General features: G+C 43.6%; 1 protein-coding gene across 1 annotated transcript in view; it reads left to right on the plus strand.

Annotated features, from left to right (window-relative positions):
• Window positions 1–16,961, plus strand: part of LOC102387875 (mitogen-activated protein kinase kinase kinase kinase 4) — a 101,616-nt gene extending 84,655 nt beyond the window's left edge. The window contains exons 17-23 of the mRNA XM_025215010.1: window positions 1,601–1,732; window positions 2,840–2,904; window positions 5,402–5,514; window positions 7,528–7,619; window positions 9,162–9,280; window positions 13,164–13,257; window positions 16,734–16,961. Coding sequence (XP_025070795.1) covers window positions 1,601–1,732; window positions 2,840–2,904; window positions 5,402–5,514; window positions 7,528–7,619; window positions 9,162–9,280; window positions 13,164–13,257; window positions 16,734–16,961 — 843 coding nt within the window. The remainder of the gene's footprint in view (window positions 1–1,600; window positions 1,733–2,839; window positions 2,905–5,401; window positions 5,515–7,527; window positions 7,620–9,161; window positions 9,281–13,163; window positions 13,258–16,733) is intronic.
• Window positions 16,962–17,041: the final 80 nt, after the last annotated feature.

Genomic DNA, 17,041 nt, shown 5'->3' on the forward strand with positions numbered 1-17,041 from the left:
CTGAGATGGGGGCAGGCTCCAGTACACCCGCCTCACCCTCCAGGCAGGCTGGGCAAAGCCTAGAGCCTAGACCAAACTCCTTCTCCTCCCTTTCCCCCTCCCATTCTGAAGATGGCACTGGAGCTGGGAGGGGGGAGGGATGGGGCTAGGGGAGAGGGCAAGCAGCCGCTCATCCAAAGGGATGTACATATGGGTTTTAAGTAGGCAACATGTAATTTGGTCAGGACATAAGGGTTAACACCTTTATTCCCACAAAAATTGTCATAGTATCTCTAAGGATTGCAAGTGATCAGGACCCTGGTTTCATCATGTTGCATTTTAAAGAGTTACCTCCAAGCAGCACAATGTTAGCGTGCTGAGATGTTGGTTCATCTTGACTCGGAGGGAAGAATGTCAACTAATGAATAACTAATAGCATATCCTGCAGTACCTTGATGTTCTCTGGAGAGCTCCAGTCCTGCTTTGCATGTGAGATCTGACGAGATAAGAGCACAGGATAGTATAGCTGCAGGCACCTCTCTGATAATTCTGCTATTTCTATAATGTCAACTGGCTTCCCATGCAGTAATTCCTGAAGATGAGCCCAGCTCAAGCATTAGCCTTGCCATGTGATTGCATATTCGTTTCTTGCCTCCAGAAAGCTTGTTTTTTCAGGTAGTGTAAGACTGCTGCGATGGGTTTTTCTCTCTTGCAGTGGGTTGTCTTTTTTTCAGCTGACTTTTTTGGCCTCTTCCTGCCCCTTCCTCCCTTGAAGAGTCTAGTTATCCTAGTGCAGCATGTAAGGGGGAATATTTTTTCCTCTATTTTTTTTCTAACCAGAATCTCAAGTAACAAGGGCTGGATATTTCTTTTTTAAAAGTGTGAGTTTTAAAGGTTTTTAACTTTCTCCCCTTTGGCATGAAGAACACATGAGAGACTGTTTCCCTTTCAGTTCAATCAGTTGCTATTCATATAGAGCCACCTGCTTTCATCAGGATTTTTCTTAAGCAGAGAAGTCCCTAAATTGGAACCAGTTTATCAGTTCCCCCTAAACTTTGGCAGAAGTTTGATTTCAGATCACACTCCCCACTTGCTCTCATCTTTAAATCTAAAAGCTGGTGGGCAAAGCTGTTAGTTTGGGGAATATATTCACGATACTTAAATCCTAAAATAACAAGTAGCTGGGTGTTTTATATGCTACTTCCATACTGGAAATGAATTCTTGCATCAAATATTCATTTTGAAATCTGTTTGATTTGCAAAATCCATTTAACACCATCCAGTCACTAGCAGTTAGTGATACATTGCTAATGAAATATTAGCTTTTATGTAGATTTTGTTTTTGGAGATGTGTGGGCGATGCTTGTTTTTCTATTGAAAACATATCGGCTTGGTGCCTATCACTGGAAGAGCCTTGCATCCCAGATCCTGAAAATAAATAATGTCCTTCACAGTAGGCAAAAGAAATAGGTACCGGGGTCATTTCCTGGCGGGACACATGAACTTGGCTGAAGACCTGACTACACCGCTACTGTTTGTTATTGCTTGTAGGGCTGTTATAGGGTAATGTATAGCTGAGTTTGTAGGTCATGTCTTTAACATGCACTTCGTTTGTTTGAAGGGTGAAAACCTCCGGAGCAGTAAAGAAACGTACCACAGCAGTTCTCTGTCAGACATGGTGGTAATGCCAGTAAGCCCTGGGCAGGACGATGTATTCTGGAGTGCAGGCCAAAACGAAGAGCAGCCCCCAAAGGTACTGGAAATGGAAGGTGTTTAAGCCCCAGGCAAGCGTTGTTATTCGTGTCTGATTCATTCCCTGGTCTTTCTTCAGTAAGCATTGACTAACGCTCTTGATCTCTATATACACAACCAGGAGGGTTGCACATGTGCTTGGTATCTCAATGATGGGCTCATAAAACAGGGAACAACATCCAGGGGAGAATTCAGCTCCTATTGTCTTTTTTTCTTTCCCTCTTCTACCCAATTTTTAATCTAGAGTTTAATATCATAACTACTGATAGGAAGTGGTATCACAGATTAAATCCAACACATTACTGTGTGTGAAATCTTGCCCTTAATCAAATAAATGTCAAAATTCCCTTTGGTTTCAATAGAGTCAGGATTACATGGACCCTTTTCTGTATTGTATCCTTACAGTTGGGTTAGAAAAGACTGATAGGATAATAGTAACTTTTCCCCAAGGGTTCAGAATTGGTGTGTTGGCTTAAAAGATATTTTTCTGGGAAAGATAATATTCTTAAATGCACAAATGCATGAATTTGGATACGGTTCATTTTATCTGGTAGAACTGTGTGTGCATATGTGTATAAAAGGTCATATAATAGCTGAGTCTGTTAGACCGAATATGTAGTTTCTTTTGCTCCTTTGAAGAATCTAGTTGCACATCAAAGATAGTTCATTAGTTTATATAATTCAAAGAATTCTTAAGTAGATGAAAACCAGAGGAGTAAATGCAGGGTAGTTTGCACGTATACACACACACACACACACATATATATATATATATATATATATATATATATATATATTAGTACCTCACAGGTGGGGTGTGTGTGTGTGTGTGTGTGGTACTCTTTTCAAGCAATTGGAAGTAATTCACCTCTGTGAGTAAGAACACATTTTCTTGATCCCACAAGTGCATTTCCGCCCGCTGTAATGCTGAGCCAACAATCATGTGGTTTTACATAAAAAGACATACGCCCCAGAAAGTCCCACTGGAGCATTATGTTTTATGTGTTTTAAGTCTGCTTCTCATGTTAATACAGGGCATACATTGGGATTATTAACTGAGCATAAGATACCAGAGTTGCAAACTAAAACCTTTGCTTAAATCTTTAAGGTTCCAGAAAGAACAACCTCTCAATGTTACCAGGATCATGTGGGCCATCAAAGATGTCGTTCAGGGTAAGCTCTTCTGTGTATTGGGCTTAAACTAATGTTCACTTATTATCAATAGGAAATCTGAAGTCAGCTCATTAAACACAAAGCCATAACTTCAGTAACTGTGTGATCAACACAGGTTCATATTTCATTTAATGGCAATTACAGTTGTTCCCTTGTTTGAGCCAGTTACTCATAAAACACCTGGCAAAATGTTCTGATCTTGAACCTTAAACAAGATTCTGAGCCCAGTTTTGTACTTCTCCTTTTAGGGCACAGACAGAAGTGACAATTTTCACCCAGTCTGGTCACAGAAAGCAGGTATAGCTGTGACCAAACAAGTGCAGACAGCTTAAAAAATGGCTGATTGGGTGAAAATCTGACCCCTCATTGCATGAAGGGTCAGATGAAGATGTTTCAAAATAGAGTGTTGTCTGTAACTTCTGTCTGTGCTGCGTGCCAGCCTGTTTTCAGAATGGGAGGGGGGAAAGGGAATGGAGAGAGTTTGGTCTGGGGGGGTTTCAGCCCCTGCTGAAGGGTGGGGTGGGTGTATTGGAGCCCCCCAAGGTGGGGGCCACTCCAGTTCAACCACCTCACCCTCCAAAGCTGGCTGGGGAACCCCTAGATCAAGCTCCCTCTGCTCCGTTTCTCCCTCCCATTCTGAAACAGGGACAGGCTGGGAGAAAGGAGGGGCCATTGCTAGGGAAAATTGGCTACAGGCTTACAGAGAGGTAACAGTGAACTTCTGTTTGGTCCAGGGGATCGTTATAACTCAGAACGCTTCCTGCAAAGCGTTCTGAGTTACACTGGGGAGCTGCACTTCTGTCTGCACCCTTAATGATCCATAGGTTATTTTAACCAAAACAAAACTTCTTGTCACTCTGCTTCTTTTTTTTTTTCACCTTGGGGATAATTTTCATCGTGCTATATGATAATTCCCATAACGTGTGGTTATAACATATGATCTTTGTGAAGGCCTGATCCTTCAGACTTCTGAACTGTATAGTGCCTGCTTCTGGTAACAGGTCCATTTGTTCCAGATTTGTTTGTGCACCTTGAACATGGTGAACAGACCTGGATGGTTTTGATGTTTGATGTTCTGAATATTGTGCGACCACTTGACCAATGGAGAGTACAAGAAAACTTCTTCCATGGTCATTTGGCAGCATATTATACATCACCTTGGCGCTCTTGTAAATGGCTTTGGGAGATGCAGAACAATACATGCTATGGCTAGTGTGTATCAGGCTCTAGGCAAGTGCTGGAGATCTGTGCGTTGTCCATCACTCGGTGTATGCACAATGTGAGCTCTGATTTGTGATACAGGCAGTCCTTACGACATAATTGGTTCCTGAAAACTGCATCTTATGTCAAAACGTAATTCGGAACCATTTTTCCCATAGGAAACAATGTTATAAATGGGGATTGGTTCCTGAACCAAGACACGATGCCCTATTTTCACCAAAAATAACCCAGAATTTTGTACTCAATCAATTATAGATTAATAATATAGCTACATTAATGCATTTATATTATAAATAGCAATCATATTGATTTGGAAGGACTTCTTTGAGGTGACTTTGCTGGACTTTTTGTAAGGCTCTTGGTTGGACTTTTTGAGGGGTTCTTGGCTGGAGCCTTCTCAGGAGTCTTGCCTGCAGGTTTTTCTGGAGTCTCCTCTGCTTTCTTAAAGAAAGTGCCTGAGCAAGTTTGGACAGATGTTCTCCAGGGACATGGGCGACGCAGTGAACTTGTTTGCTTGCGTGGCGTCGCATCAGATCAAGCGTTGTAAAGTCAAAACTGACATCATAAAGTTGAAACAGGGTGTCAATTTATAAACGTTGTAAGTGCGAACCGTTGTAACTCGAAACGTTGTAAGTCAAGGACTGCCTGTACTGGTGCCTGCAGCCTCATTCTCCCCGTCAGCAGCTTGAAAATGGCACTGGCTCACAAATACCCAATTATATGATGAGATTGGCAGAAGAACTTTAGAAATGTGTTAGTTTGGCCCCAAATCCCACACTGCACAGAGCCTAGTGCTGGAACATTGTCCCCAGTTTGTCTGCCCAAATGGCTATGCCCTTATTTCAAAAAGGTACAGTGCTGTGATCCCAATGGAAAGTAGATTAAGCTGACATGACAAAGCAGGAAGGCCTGCTTTCGAAACACTTACTCTTGACTAGCTGAAGTGGGAAAACATCATCTCAGGTAACTTGCATGAGTAGTAAGTATTCTCTGTTTAAGAATTATATGATTCTGTACAGAAGGGCAACATGAGCTGATAGTTAAACTGTAGTATTGCGAGTTAGGCAGTCCTGGTCCTGTGGTTTCTAGGTCTTGTTTTATCATCACCTTAGAAAAGTCAGTTTATCTCCTTACACATCCATTTCTTCCTTTCTAAATGGGACTAATAACTACTGTGAGGAGGTGTTTGCATGAGTTCATTAATGTTCATAAGTGCTTTCAAGCCTTGGAACAGAAGCACAAAATATACTGACATGGGGATTTTTCCTTTGCTTAGCAGTGCCCACCAGCCGTCCCTGGGGGGACATGCTCTGAAACTAAGCAGCAGCAGCTCTCCGACCAGCAAGCAATGGGAGGTGGGATCTCAACAGAGCAACAGATCAGCCTCAGGTGATTCTTAGGTCAATGCTTTATCAGTTAAGATATGCAAGGCTCCTTTTGCACAAAACCCTGGCTGTGAAATCTCTTATCTCTACACTGTGGGTTTTTTTAATTGCATACCTGGTACAGAAAAGACTCTGATTGCTTTCTGGGTTTCCTGGCCTGTTTTCCTAAGAGAGAAATTCTTCTTTTTTTGAGTCCAAAAGTTGCCTGTGAGCCTGTTTCCAGGCAGGACATTTGAACGGTCTCAGTTAGGAAGTTAACAAAAATCAGTTGTTTTTATCCACCGTGTTGAAAGTCAGCAGAGCTGGTTCAGAAGGTAGATTGGCCCAATTAGAAGGCAAATGCTGACTTGCAGGTGTTTTCTTCCTAACCTGGTGCTACTTTATTGCATTGCTTGCTAATGAGATGATGCAGTTTAGCAGCTGTTGCACATTAATGCTTCTGCACTCTGATATGGTGTTGGCTAAAGAAAACATGAGGATTCTCGTTCAGCATTTCAGTGTATGATAATGAATTTATTAAAAACAGAGTGAAACGGGGGAAAGGGGCAAAATGTAGGAGATAGAAGCAACCACATGAAGTGCAAGCAAACTGCAAGCTGATGGGGGGTGTTGTAGCATGATTTGTGCATGATGACTCACATAGCTCACCCCGTGATTACAGCAAATGTGAGGTTAATGCCGATTTATGACGAAGTCTGATTCCTCCTAAATAAGTGGCTTGAAACTCCAACTGGCTTGGGGCCCTGAGGAGAAAGTAGGCAGCTTGGCAGCTTTATTCCTCTCTTGTTGCCTCTAAATGTATTTTAATTATACACACAAACAATTATTATATTATATATAATACATTAAATTATATCATATAATTGTATGTATAAAAATAAGTAGGCTGTGACGGTTGTGTCTGGAATCCATTTATATTAATTGAACCTGATTGTCCATCGTGTATACGCGCTATAAAATGGTGGCATTTTAAACCCACTTGTGCTAACGTGTTATCATAAAGCAGGAAAAACCAGTCCCATTTTGGTAAAGTAAAAATGTTCAGATACTCACCGAAATGAACTCCATATGTCATTAAAAGACAAACAAAAAAAGTATTTTTAAAGGGAGGTTCATTTTGGTAATTTAAAGCATATGCTAAATGAAGGAGAAATTGCTTCTTTATTAGATTTCTACAGTCAAGGCTACTTTGCTATAAATGACTAACCAAAGTAGGAGCATTTTGCTTCAAGAAGAACACACGGGTTGTTTCTTTTGCTGTTAGGTCATTTTATGTTTGAATAAAAATTTAGTGATGAACAATCATGCAGTGGCCTAATTCTGCCTTGCATGATGTGTAACTCATGTGCTATTCTGGTCAGGAGAAATGCAAGTCTCACCAGCTATGGAAAGAATAGAAAACCTCCCCTGCAGTTTAAACAGTCTCCTTGGGTGCTTAAGTGCAATTAAATTACAGCTATTTTGGCAAGTGATGTTCAAGGAAGAGCTTGTTACTGTTCCAAACCCAGAGGAACAGTGAATGTGATGTGAAAAGGGCTGTAAATACAGTTGAACTGATCTTGCAGCATAGTTGATTCAAACAGCGACTGGTAACAAGCTAGGAATCAAATAGAAAATGCACATATAATGATGATCATCAAACTGCCTCAATATACAAATTAGGGTATTGCATCCTAACGTGTACAGGCTAGATTGTCCCACCCTTGCACAAAGCACTTCTGTGTTTGCATGCGGTCCACTTCCATCCCTAGTTCATATACAGAAGAGAACAGTGAAGGCTTGTGGAGGCCAACACATCAGTCCCGGTCCCGGCATGTCCTTTCTGACCCATGCTCGGTTCCTGTATGCAGATCTGCTTGTCTTCCACCATACGCAGTGGCTGTGTGGTTTCCACAGGGCTCGTCTCACCCCTTGCAGAAGCGCATCGCTCTCCACTAGATTTCAGAATAATACAGCCAGGCAGAGGGCTCTCTCTGATAGCTAAACCCTAACGCTACTGTCTACAACTCTTTTGCAGGGAATCAAGGACTGTCTAAGGCAGAGAACCCCCTGTCCCCCAACCACGTGCAGCGGTGCAAGAAGTCTGAAAACACCCCTCATCTGACCCAAGTTTCAGTTGCTTTTACGGGGGTGGTTTTCACTATCAATACTATTTCTGTTTTGTTCACAGTTTCTATGGCGCAGACATTTAGAAAGGGTTAACACAAGTGTAACCTGTGTTTAAATAAATGATTAATCAATTGTTGTTGAAGCCAAAGGTAAAGAGGTTGATGTAATATGGCTTATAACTTTCTGGAACGTGTTGTACTGCCAGGCTTATAACCAACTGGAACATATGCCACTCCTGGCCATAACATGCTTGATAATTTATTAACCCTTCACAAGACATAGATAGTATGCCATTAATGTAAAGTGGAACTTTCTGTGTGTGTCTTATTTGTTAAATCAGCCTTGTAACGTTTGCTGGCTGCCTCTCACTTCAGATAACTGGAGCTAATAGTGCCTTTGGCAAGAGATTAGAAGTGGAATGGTTGGTATTTTAAAAGTTGCAGGGAAGGGTCTCGATGGCTTGAAGTAATGCAGAGCCAGACCGCACGTCAAATTTAAAGCAAGGCGGTGGTGTCCTAAAGTTTGTAACATCCATTAGTGATGGAGGAGGAAGGTGCAGTGATGCCTGTCGATGACTTGGGAGAACTGAGATCCCCTGTGTGACCGAAGTGCCTAAATCTGGGCTGAGCCGTAGCCTCAGCTCCCATGTATAAAACTGAGAATGACCCGCCTCTGTCTTACAGAGATGTTGTGGCTATGAGTGCTTTAGGATGCTGAGGATCTCAGAGATTCTGGTAATGAGGCTGCCCTTAAGCTCACCTCTACCTCATCACTACCTCATCCATTTACCACATCCAGGGTGAAATAGTGCTGCTGTGCTCTCAGCTGATCTCCCTCTAGATTAGCATCAAAGCTACGATCCGAATGAGTGGTGACAAGGATCACAGACACAGTGGGAGCCAAGGGCTCAGGGGGCTTTGGCCACTGAATCTCACTAGAGATGGTCCTTCCAACTTAGGGCTGAATGCTGGCTTTAGCCACTACCGAGGTTGCTGTCTGCAACCCCCCGGAGGAACAGACACGGCTCAACGGGCTTGTGAGAACGCGCCAGCAAAATTGAAGTGGGACATTTCATGTTCTTCCTGTGCACAATGCTTTTCCCTTCAAGGGTTTTCATCACAGGCATTAGAACTCCTCCTTTAAATAGCATGAAGACGAAGCCTGATTGTCCCCCAGGAATGGAGATGTAGCTGATTTTTTTTTTTTTTTAAACAGATCAGATGAGCAGCAGCTGTACTGCTAATGAATCTGAGGATGCCCTGCTAAAATACAGTGAGATGTTTGAGCCTTTGATTTAATATCTTCGTTAAAATTAACCACATTCCATTGCTAGGGGATTGCAGTCATTTCAGTTTAGCTCATTATTCTTTTTGAAATCTCAAGCTTCAGTTTTGTACCATTGAAGAGTCTTATCTTTTTAATAAATATTCGCAGCATAAAAGGTATGGTAACTACTTATGCTGGCACCAATTGGAAGTGCAATGACATGGTTGCTCCTGTGGTTTTGCACTGGAAAAATGCAATTGAATTTCCTTTATTCAGAGTCCAGGCTTCTTTGCCAAGGGAAAGGACGGTGCCAACTCGTTCTGGAAAGCAGCAGAATATTCATCATCGAGTGATGAAGTAGGCAGCAGTGATGATGATGATCTAAATCACATAAGGTTGGGGTTTTTTGCTTTTCTTATATATTTCTAAGTATTGAAGGAAAACCAGGCCCACATCTTCAGCTATAACTGTGCAGTGCTCCACTGAACTCAGTGCACTGTATTTCCACCAGTTTAGAATTTCATCAATCATATTTTCTGAATATTTGAGTGCTGCAGAATTATTGCAGTTATCAGATCATACATCTCGGATTTGCAATTTTTTTACCAAGTTGGTCTTACAATGACATATTCTTCCGTAGCTTCCAGCTCTCACTCACATGCACACTCTCTTTCTTTTCTTTTTTTTTGACTGCGGTGCTTACCAATCATTCAAAATGTATATTTTGCTGAGAATTAATTGAGTGAAACGAAATGGCTATTCCAAATGACTTAGAGCAAAGTGATCAATCAATGATGCGTGCTGCTTGAAACTACAAACCAAATTCTTTCCAGCATCTTCTGATTTTCTTTCAAAGAAGCTGCCTAGTTAATTCATGTTCTAGGGTGTTTTCAAAATGTACCGCGGTCGCACAGAGCTCTCTGGGATGGGACTGCTTCTGATCTAACCTGATGGTACAGGGTTTAGTCAACCGACAGAAAGAGATGAAGAGATTTATAACTTGCTTTGCAAGGCAATTGTTTGGCTTATTACCTGTTGTTTCCACTGGGCTGCTCTGAAAGCAGAGTTTTGCAGGCCTGCATATGCTCCCTATCCCTGTGTTTTGAGTCCATTTTCAAGGCACAGTGGGAGGAAAAGGAGAAATATATAGAAAGCGCCACTTGTTTGAGCCACCTGAAAGTGATTTTAATTGAATGATTTGTTTTCCCCAATTTTTCTCCTCCAACCCACCCACAGTGATTTGAAAAAGGATTTTTTTTTTAATCAATCATAAGCTGACCTCAGAAAATCTGAAGAAGAAAAAAAGTATTGCCTTGCTATGACATTTACATTACTTAAGCCTTAACGTTTTGTGGCCCCTTCCTGCTAGAATCATTCTGAAGTGCCTTGTCACAGTCACATTATGTCAGTGGTTCTCAACCATTTTAGGCTGAAGACACCCCTTGATATACTCAAGGCACCCTTTGGAAAATGTCAGCTCTTAGTTGTCACTCTGTTTTTGACTATAATAGAGCAATTCTTCTATTTCAAGGAAATAGGAAATACCAGAACAGCTCATTTTTAACAATATGGATTCCTTCTTGAAATCTCTGAGTTTATCTTGTGAATCATGTTTGCACGCCTAAGGCTGCGTCCAGATGAGCGCGGACATGTGGTATGTGGCGCCGGGACCTGTCTGTAACGCCATGCACCACACATGCCGGTGTGCCCCATGCTGCTACCTTGCAGCACGTGGGGTTTTTCACCCCAGGAGATCCCTGGGTCGAAAAACCTACGGCAAAAAAAAGCGAGGCGGCGCATGTGGCAGCAGCACGCACCGCCCAAAACAGGAGCCTGGCCAAGCAGAGCCATGCTCCAGCTGCAGGCCATGCTGCCAGTGGTAGGAGCACCACGGCTGCATCTCCCCAGGGCCCCCAGGACTCCAGGTAAGGCTGCTGGATCCAGCATAGTTGCTAGCCACAGCCTCCCCTACCCCACCCGGGGCAACCTACCATGTGCCAGGGCACACATGGCACAGGTGTTCCCCAGGGACAAATAGCAGCAGCATACCTTGTACTGCTACTACTTGTCCTTGGGGAACACCCATGCCATGCAAGCTGCTTGTCCTCCGGGAAAGATGCCATGCTGCTGCTACTGGCCCCCGGGGAAACAAGCAGCCGTACTCGTCTGGATACAGCCGAATAGTGCTAACACTGTGTGCTTCCCCATAGCACCCTAGAAAGGATCTCAAGGCACCCCTGGGTGTTGCAGCACCCTGTTTAAGAATCACTGCTTTAAATCTACATAAATTAGTACATGGCTTTGATGACTGAGTGGTACAGGGCCTTTTGTGAAAGGAGCAGAACAGCGTGACCCTCACATGCGCTTTGTCTTTGTATACCTGGAGCCATAGCAAGAGCTTCTGTAAAATCAGAAGTGTCATATTGCCTATTAACTGAGTCACTCCACCTCGGCTGAGCAACCTTTCAATTGAAAGTAGATCCTGCGGGAAACATACCCTGATTAACTCTAATTGGATAGAGGAAATTAGGGATGGGGGAGGGTCAAAGTAAAATCTGTAGCCAGTCCTGAAACTGTTCATGGCCTGGAAAACTTCCATTGCCACCGCTCTTAGGTTAAAACCTTTCCTGTGTTATAAAGCATCTCCAGAGCCCTGTTAAGAGAGTGGGAGTCTTTTCATGCGCTTGTGTGGGCTTTGGAAGAAACACGTAAGGCCAGAGTCTAGCTGGCCATTTCACAGAGGGAATATTTCCTTGTCCCTAATTAGACTGCAAAGCTGCCTTGCTATATGCTCATATTTTGGCTGAGTATAAAGGAGACAGAGCCACAGCTCACATAATATGTTCTGTCTCAGAGAAGGCATGAATGAGCCATGTCCATTGATGCTGAGGCATAGGGATGTCCTCTGAAGAACAACCGCTGTGTATGTGCCCACAAGAGCCAGAACGAGGGCAGCTGTCTTTCCCCCCGCCTTCAGCAGTCTCGCATGTGCTGCTAGTTTTCTGTTGTGCTTATGTGTGAGATTAGCCAGAATGTGTCCACTCTCTTTTTAGTAAAGGACTTCAATTCATGGGACCTAGCTGAACTAAGCTCTCTATATGTCTGTCCAGTGCACGTACGTGTTTACCGCACTGCATAATGTCCCCACTTCACTGAGAATATGTCCTCCTAGGACACATGTAGTGTTCAAATAACTCCAAATCCCTCTAAATCAAAGGATTTCCTATGGCTAATTTTGAAAGATCCATTTCATATATCAGCCTGAACGTAGGCAACTTGCATACAAATCTTAAACAGGGAGTCCCTCTGCATTTCTTTGGTCCTAGTTAATAAAAGTGGATATTAATATTTTGGAAGGTCAAATCCTGCTCGCCGCCTTCATAATAGCAATCTCAATAATCCTCAGTAAACTCTCCCGTCCCGTTGTGCTTCATTCCATTTTTATTATATATGCAAATGTTTGATTTAACCCTGCCGGCAAAAGGAAATCACCGCACATCTTTCAGTTCCGTTTTTCTTCATTTCTTCAATAACCTGCTGCCTCGGTTATTGCCTTTAAGTGCAAAAAGTGTCTCCCACCAATTGTGATGCAATGCAACTAGTGTAGTGGAAAACTTCACAGCAGGATCCAGAATTCAAGCAATTTACAGACACCGGGGGGAAAAAACAAATAAAATAAGCCTAATGGATTGTAATAATGTGAGTGCAGTAGCACAAACACCGTATACAAATATGGGGACAGTTCTTTGCCGGGTAATCGACCATTGCCATAGCTTTTAGGTCAATAAACTGCGCTTGAAGAAAAGTGCCCTGTGGAAATAGTGATCATTCGTGGCCAACTTTTGCTATAAGAATAGGTGTTTTCCCCATTTGTTTCCAGTCTTGGCTATTCATTTGGTTGTAGTTGTACCCAGTGGGACAAAGCACGATACCTTCTAAGAGATTTTTCTTCAGGGTAGGAAGGCTGGTTCTGGACAACGTTACACAGTTAAGGACCAAATATCAGTTGCCTAAGTGAAATGATGTTTGACAAAATGATGCTGGAAACTCGGGGGGAAACTAAAGTCATCTCTCAAGATAGGAAGGGGTTCTACTTGCAAGTCAGCATCAGCATAAAGTCTCTGTAGATATGTGCACAAGCTAATCATGGAAGAAGAAATATCAAAGTGTAGCTGGTAACTGTTAATTATGAGTAGTTACTTTGAAAATGTTTGTGTTTTGGGTTGGGGTTTTTTCCTCTTGGATTGGTTCTGCTCATTAATTGGAATTTGTTACCAGGCAACCGCTAAGTAATAGAGCGGCAGATTTCTCAAGGACAAGAGCTCCGGATGGAATTGAACTGAAACCTCAAAGCATCGTCATGGAGCAGAAGGTAATTTGGCCGTGCTGAGGCAGTGGGTATGATGTGTAGGGGAGTCAGAGCCCTCATAACTGCCAACGCACACGAGGACTGCCCTTTCCGTTTCTTTTCAACAGCAGTCAGGCATTTCCTGTAAAGTCTCGATCTGCATTTGCAAAGCATAGGTACAAACACTAAAATAAAGACGTCCTATATCAGGTTTTTTTTTTCCTTATAATAATCCACTCATAGACTAGTTACTTTCCGGGTATAGGAGCTTTTCATATCAACACATTTATTAAAGGCACAAAGCCTTTCATTCAGCAGAGCCTAAACGAAGCACTGCTATCAATAATAATACATCATTTGGATTATTGCCACTAGCTGACAGCCTTGACCTACTTTATAACCTTTACAGCATAGAGAAAAATATCTTCTCACTTCTTAAAATATTGCCTGAAGGAGAATCACATCAGGCCTGTTCATTTAAAGACAAAGGAGGCCCACAAAGCATCGTGGTGCTCTCTCAGTTGCCCTCTTTGGGTTCAGCTCCACTGCTTTACCAAGGAAACACTGGGCATTTTTACATGTGCTCCGGGGGGAGGGCACTTTAATTAGAGCCTCTGTAATTAAAGTGCCCACAGCCTCTCACACATCAAAATGGCAGCAGGGGCGCTTTAACTAAAGCTCGTCGCTAATACAGGAAACATGGAGGCTGCCAGAGTGCGCTAATTGGCACACTCCAGCAAACTCCATTAATCAATTAATGAAGTCTGTCCTGATGCGCTGTAATTGCAGCACACCAGAGCAGCCTTCCCCCATGTCTACAGGCACCCGCTGCTTCCGGAGCACAGGCTAGTCTTGTGGGTATAAGGCAGAGACACAATCAAGTAAAATCAAACCACTGCAGCAAGCTATATTCTCTGTCACTGCCTTGGAAACACAAACGCTAATAAGGGCAATGGTTTGCATTTGTGGAGCCACCTTTCTTTTATACATCCCTTTAAAGCACTTTTCAAACTTGAGTGAATTTGTTCTCATTCAGCAGAGGGTGAAGGTGAAGCCGAGAGAGATTGAACATCCTGACTGCCGTCTCAGAGACGTCGGTGTCGGAGCTAGGAAGAGGGCACCAGTTCTCTAACCCCAAGCTAGACCACTGAGCTTTAGTCATTTGGTCCTTTGACCTGGGGGGAAAGAATTACATGGCATTCCCCCCGCCCCGCACCCCATGAAGAACCCTTTTAGGGGAAGAGCACCGAGGGCCCTGCTTCCAAGAGAAAATCATAAATAAATGATGAATTTTGAAAACACAATCAAGAAGAACAGAAAATTATTCATGGCATCCCTTTAACTTGCAATTAATTACTTGACTTTTAAATGGAAAATGGTTTCTATTTAAAATGACTTCCTTTTGTTTTCAGATATATTGGCTGGCATTCAATAAGGTTTCAGCAGGCTGTTTGTCACAGGCAGTGAACTGCCCTGAGAACTGCCTTGGATTCAGCTAGCCAGAAATTGGGCTCTTGTGTTTTTTTGCCTTGATAAAACAAAGGAAGAAATATCTGATGTGAAATTTAGCATCTCATCCTTTCCTGTATCTCAGGAAATGACCTTGGTCCTCAGCTCCGACCTTCTCCTTGATACTTCACAGTTGTTGGGTGCATCCTTCCATTTGCATCCTTCCACACTGTCCTTGCCATCTGGAGTGCAGCGTGCCCTTCCCATGACCGTTTACAGATCCCAGCTCAAGCTGCGTCTCTTCCTCTAGCTGAGAACTGATGGCCCTGGTTTCCCTGTCCTCAGGTTTTTTTTGTGATGGCCATTGCCCCCCTCACCTTCTGCCCTGCTATATCTCTAGGTCCTGCTTATGCAATGGCTTGTAAGTTGCCTAAGTTACGTGGAGTTGCCTGTTAGCAAAGGGCTGCGGTCCTATTAGGGAATGTTGCAACACGAAAGCGCCTTTTGTTGGCAAAGCTGACCCATCTTGAATGAATGTGACACTTTTATAATGAAACCTTGCAATTAATGTAAGTGAAAGGTTTAATGAACAACCCTGGTGTAATGCAATGCTGGGATCAAGACACTTTTGAGTTAAGATCCTGGATCTGACATCGGTGATCTTAGGCCGAGTTACACTTCCACATGTTACACAATAGGGTGCAAGTGTGCCAGACAATGAGTTGTAACTTCCAAACCTCGTCTCCTGTGCAGGATACATTTGGAGGGAAACACAGTTCCAGCACCCACAAAGGGCTTTGGAGCATAAACAACCAGAACTATCTCCTGCCAGATCTCCTCCAGCAAAGCCAGATTTCTGACTCCTCAGCAAACCAGCAAAAGGTTACGCAGAATAGTCAGGGAGCCCAGAACAAATCCGTGAATAATAAGGTACAGCTTCCAGCTTCAAGACTCACTGCAATAGCCCTCGCTTCTCCTTAGGCAAAGGGACCCAGAGTTCGACTCAGTTCCCTGGAGCCGCTCTTTCTGGAGAGACTGGTTACCTCTGACCCCTCTCTTCTCTGAGGCAATGTCTATACTGCCTCCCCGTTGAGCCCGGGACTAATGCCAAAAAGGTTCCCACCCACTCAGCCCGGCATTGTGCTTGGCCGGCCTCAGCAATTGGGAGCATAGATGGCTTGGAGAGGTCCTGAGCACAAGGCCGGGGCCGGGGACTGAGTACTGTGCTGGGGGAACATGCCCAGGAGTTTGCAAAGTTCTCATCACTGTGTGCACATGCAGAGCAGGAGAGACTGGGCAAGGCTTGTTCCTTGGCAGCAGTCCCAGGCTCTACAGGGAGGCCATAAAGCCATGGCTGAAGGAACTTGCGAATCTGTTCCTCCATCCATTCCTCCCATCCCTCTGTCCCCCTTTCTCTTCATCTCCTTCCTGTCACTCCTCTTCTGCACAAGCAAAAAATGGTTTGGCAGTTACTGTTCTTTTCCCCACTTCCCACGGTGAAACGCGCTCAGCCCTGCACTAGTGGCTGCCTTAGTGACTCATCCTCCCTGTGCTCTGTAACACTAAGCACTATGCAAATAGGGCACGGACTGAAAAAACGTGCATCAGCAACATCAATGGAAAATTGCTAGCAGAACCAGTCCAAGGGTGGCTTGAAAGGGCGGGAAAGAGAGAGCATGTTAGTGTGTGCAAGGAATACTCCATCATGGGAGAGAGCCTCCAAGAAGGGCACTGGCTACCACAGCAGTATCCTCCTTGGAAAGTCTGAGTAATGCCCTGCTCCAAATCAGGGAGCAGTGAGGGATTGACCGGCGAGGTGCCTCTTCCCCTTAGTTTTCCCCTTGGAGCCAGTTGTTTCATTGCAGTGCTGTGCCTGGTGAGGAGCCTTGTCCCAACTTTCTCCTTAGGCTTCCTATGCAGGAATTGAATTTGTACTGTAGAACTTGGCTGCAGAATTAGTGTCTGCATCTAATGATATAGTATGGATATACTGGCATTGATGCATAATGTCTGCTTCCCTAATATCAAGCTGGCCTTGTTTTTCATTGCAGGCATCAAGCACTGAAAGCACCCCCTCAAAAAGCAGTACATCATCTACAGCATCATTTACTTCATTCATAGACCCTCGGCTTCTACAAATCTCCCCTCCCACCAGTCCCGTGGGATCAACATGTAGTTCTCGTGAGTGTGTTTCCTTTTTTTGTAAATTGTCATGGCTAGTTGGTTGCAAAGAAAAGAAGGAGGCTTCTTTTTTGGCAGATAAAACCTTAATTTTCTAGTTACTTACTGAAACCATGTTGACGGTGCTGGGTTTCAGTGAACTGTTCTGCCCACGTTCCTGATGGAGTATGTCCCACTC

Source organism: Alligator sinensis, unplaced genomic scaffold (assembly GCF_000455745.1).
Source record: "Alligator sinensis unplaced genomic scaffold, ASM45574v1 scaffold1388_1, whole genome shotgun sequence".
Classification (NCBI taxonomy): Eukaryota; Metazoa; Chordata; order Crocodylia; family Alligatoridae; genus Alligator; species Alligator sinensis.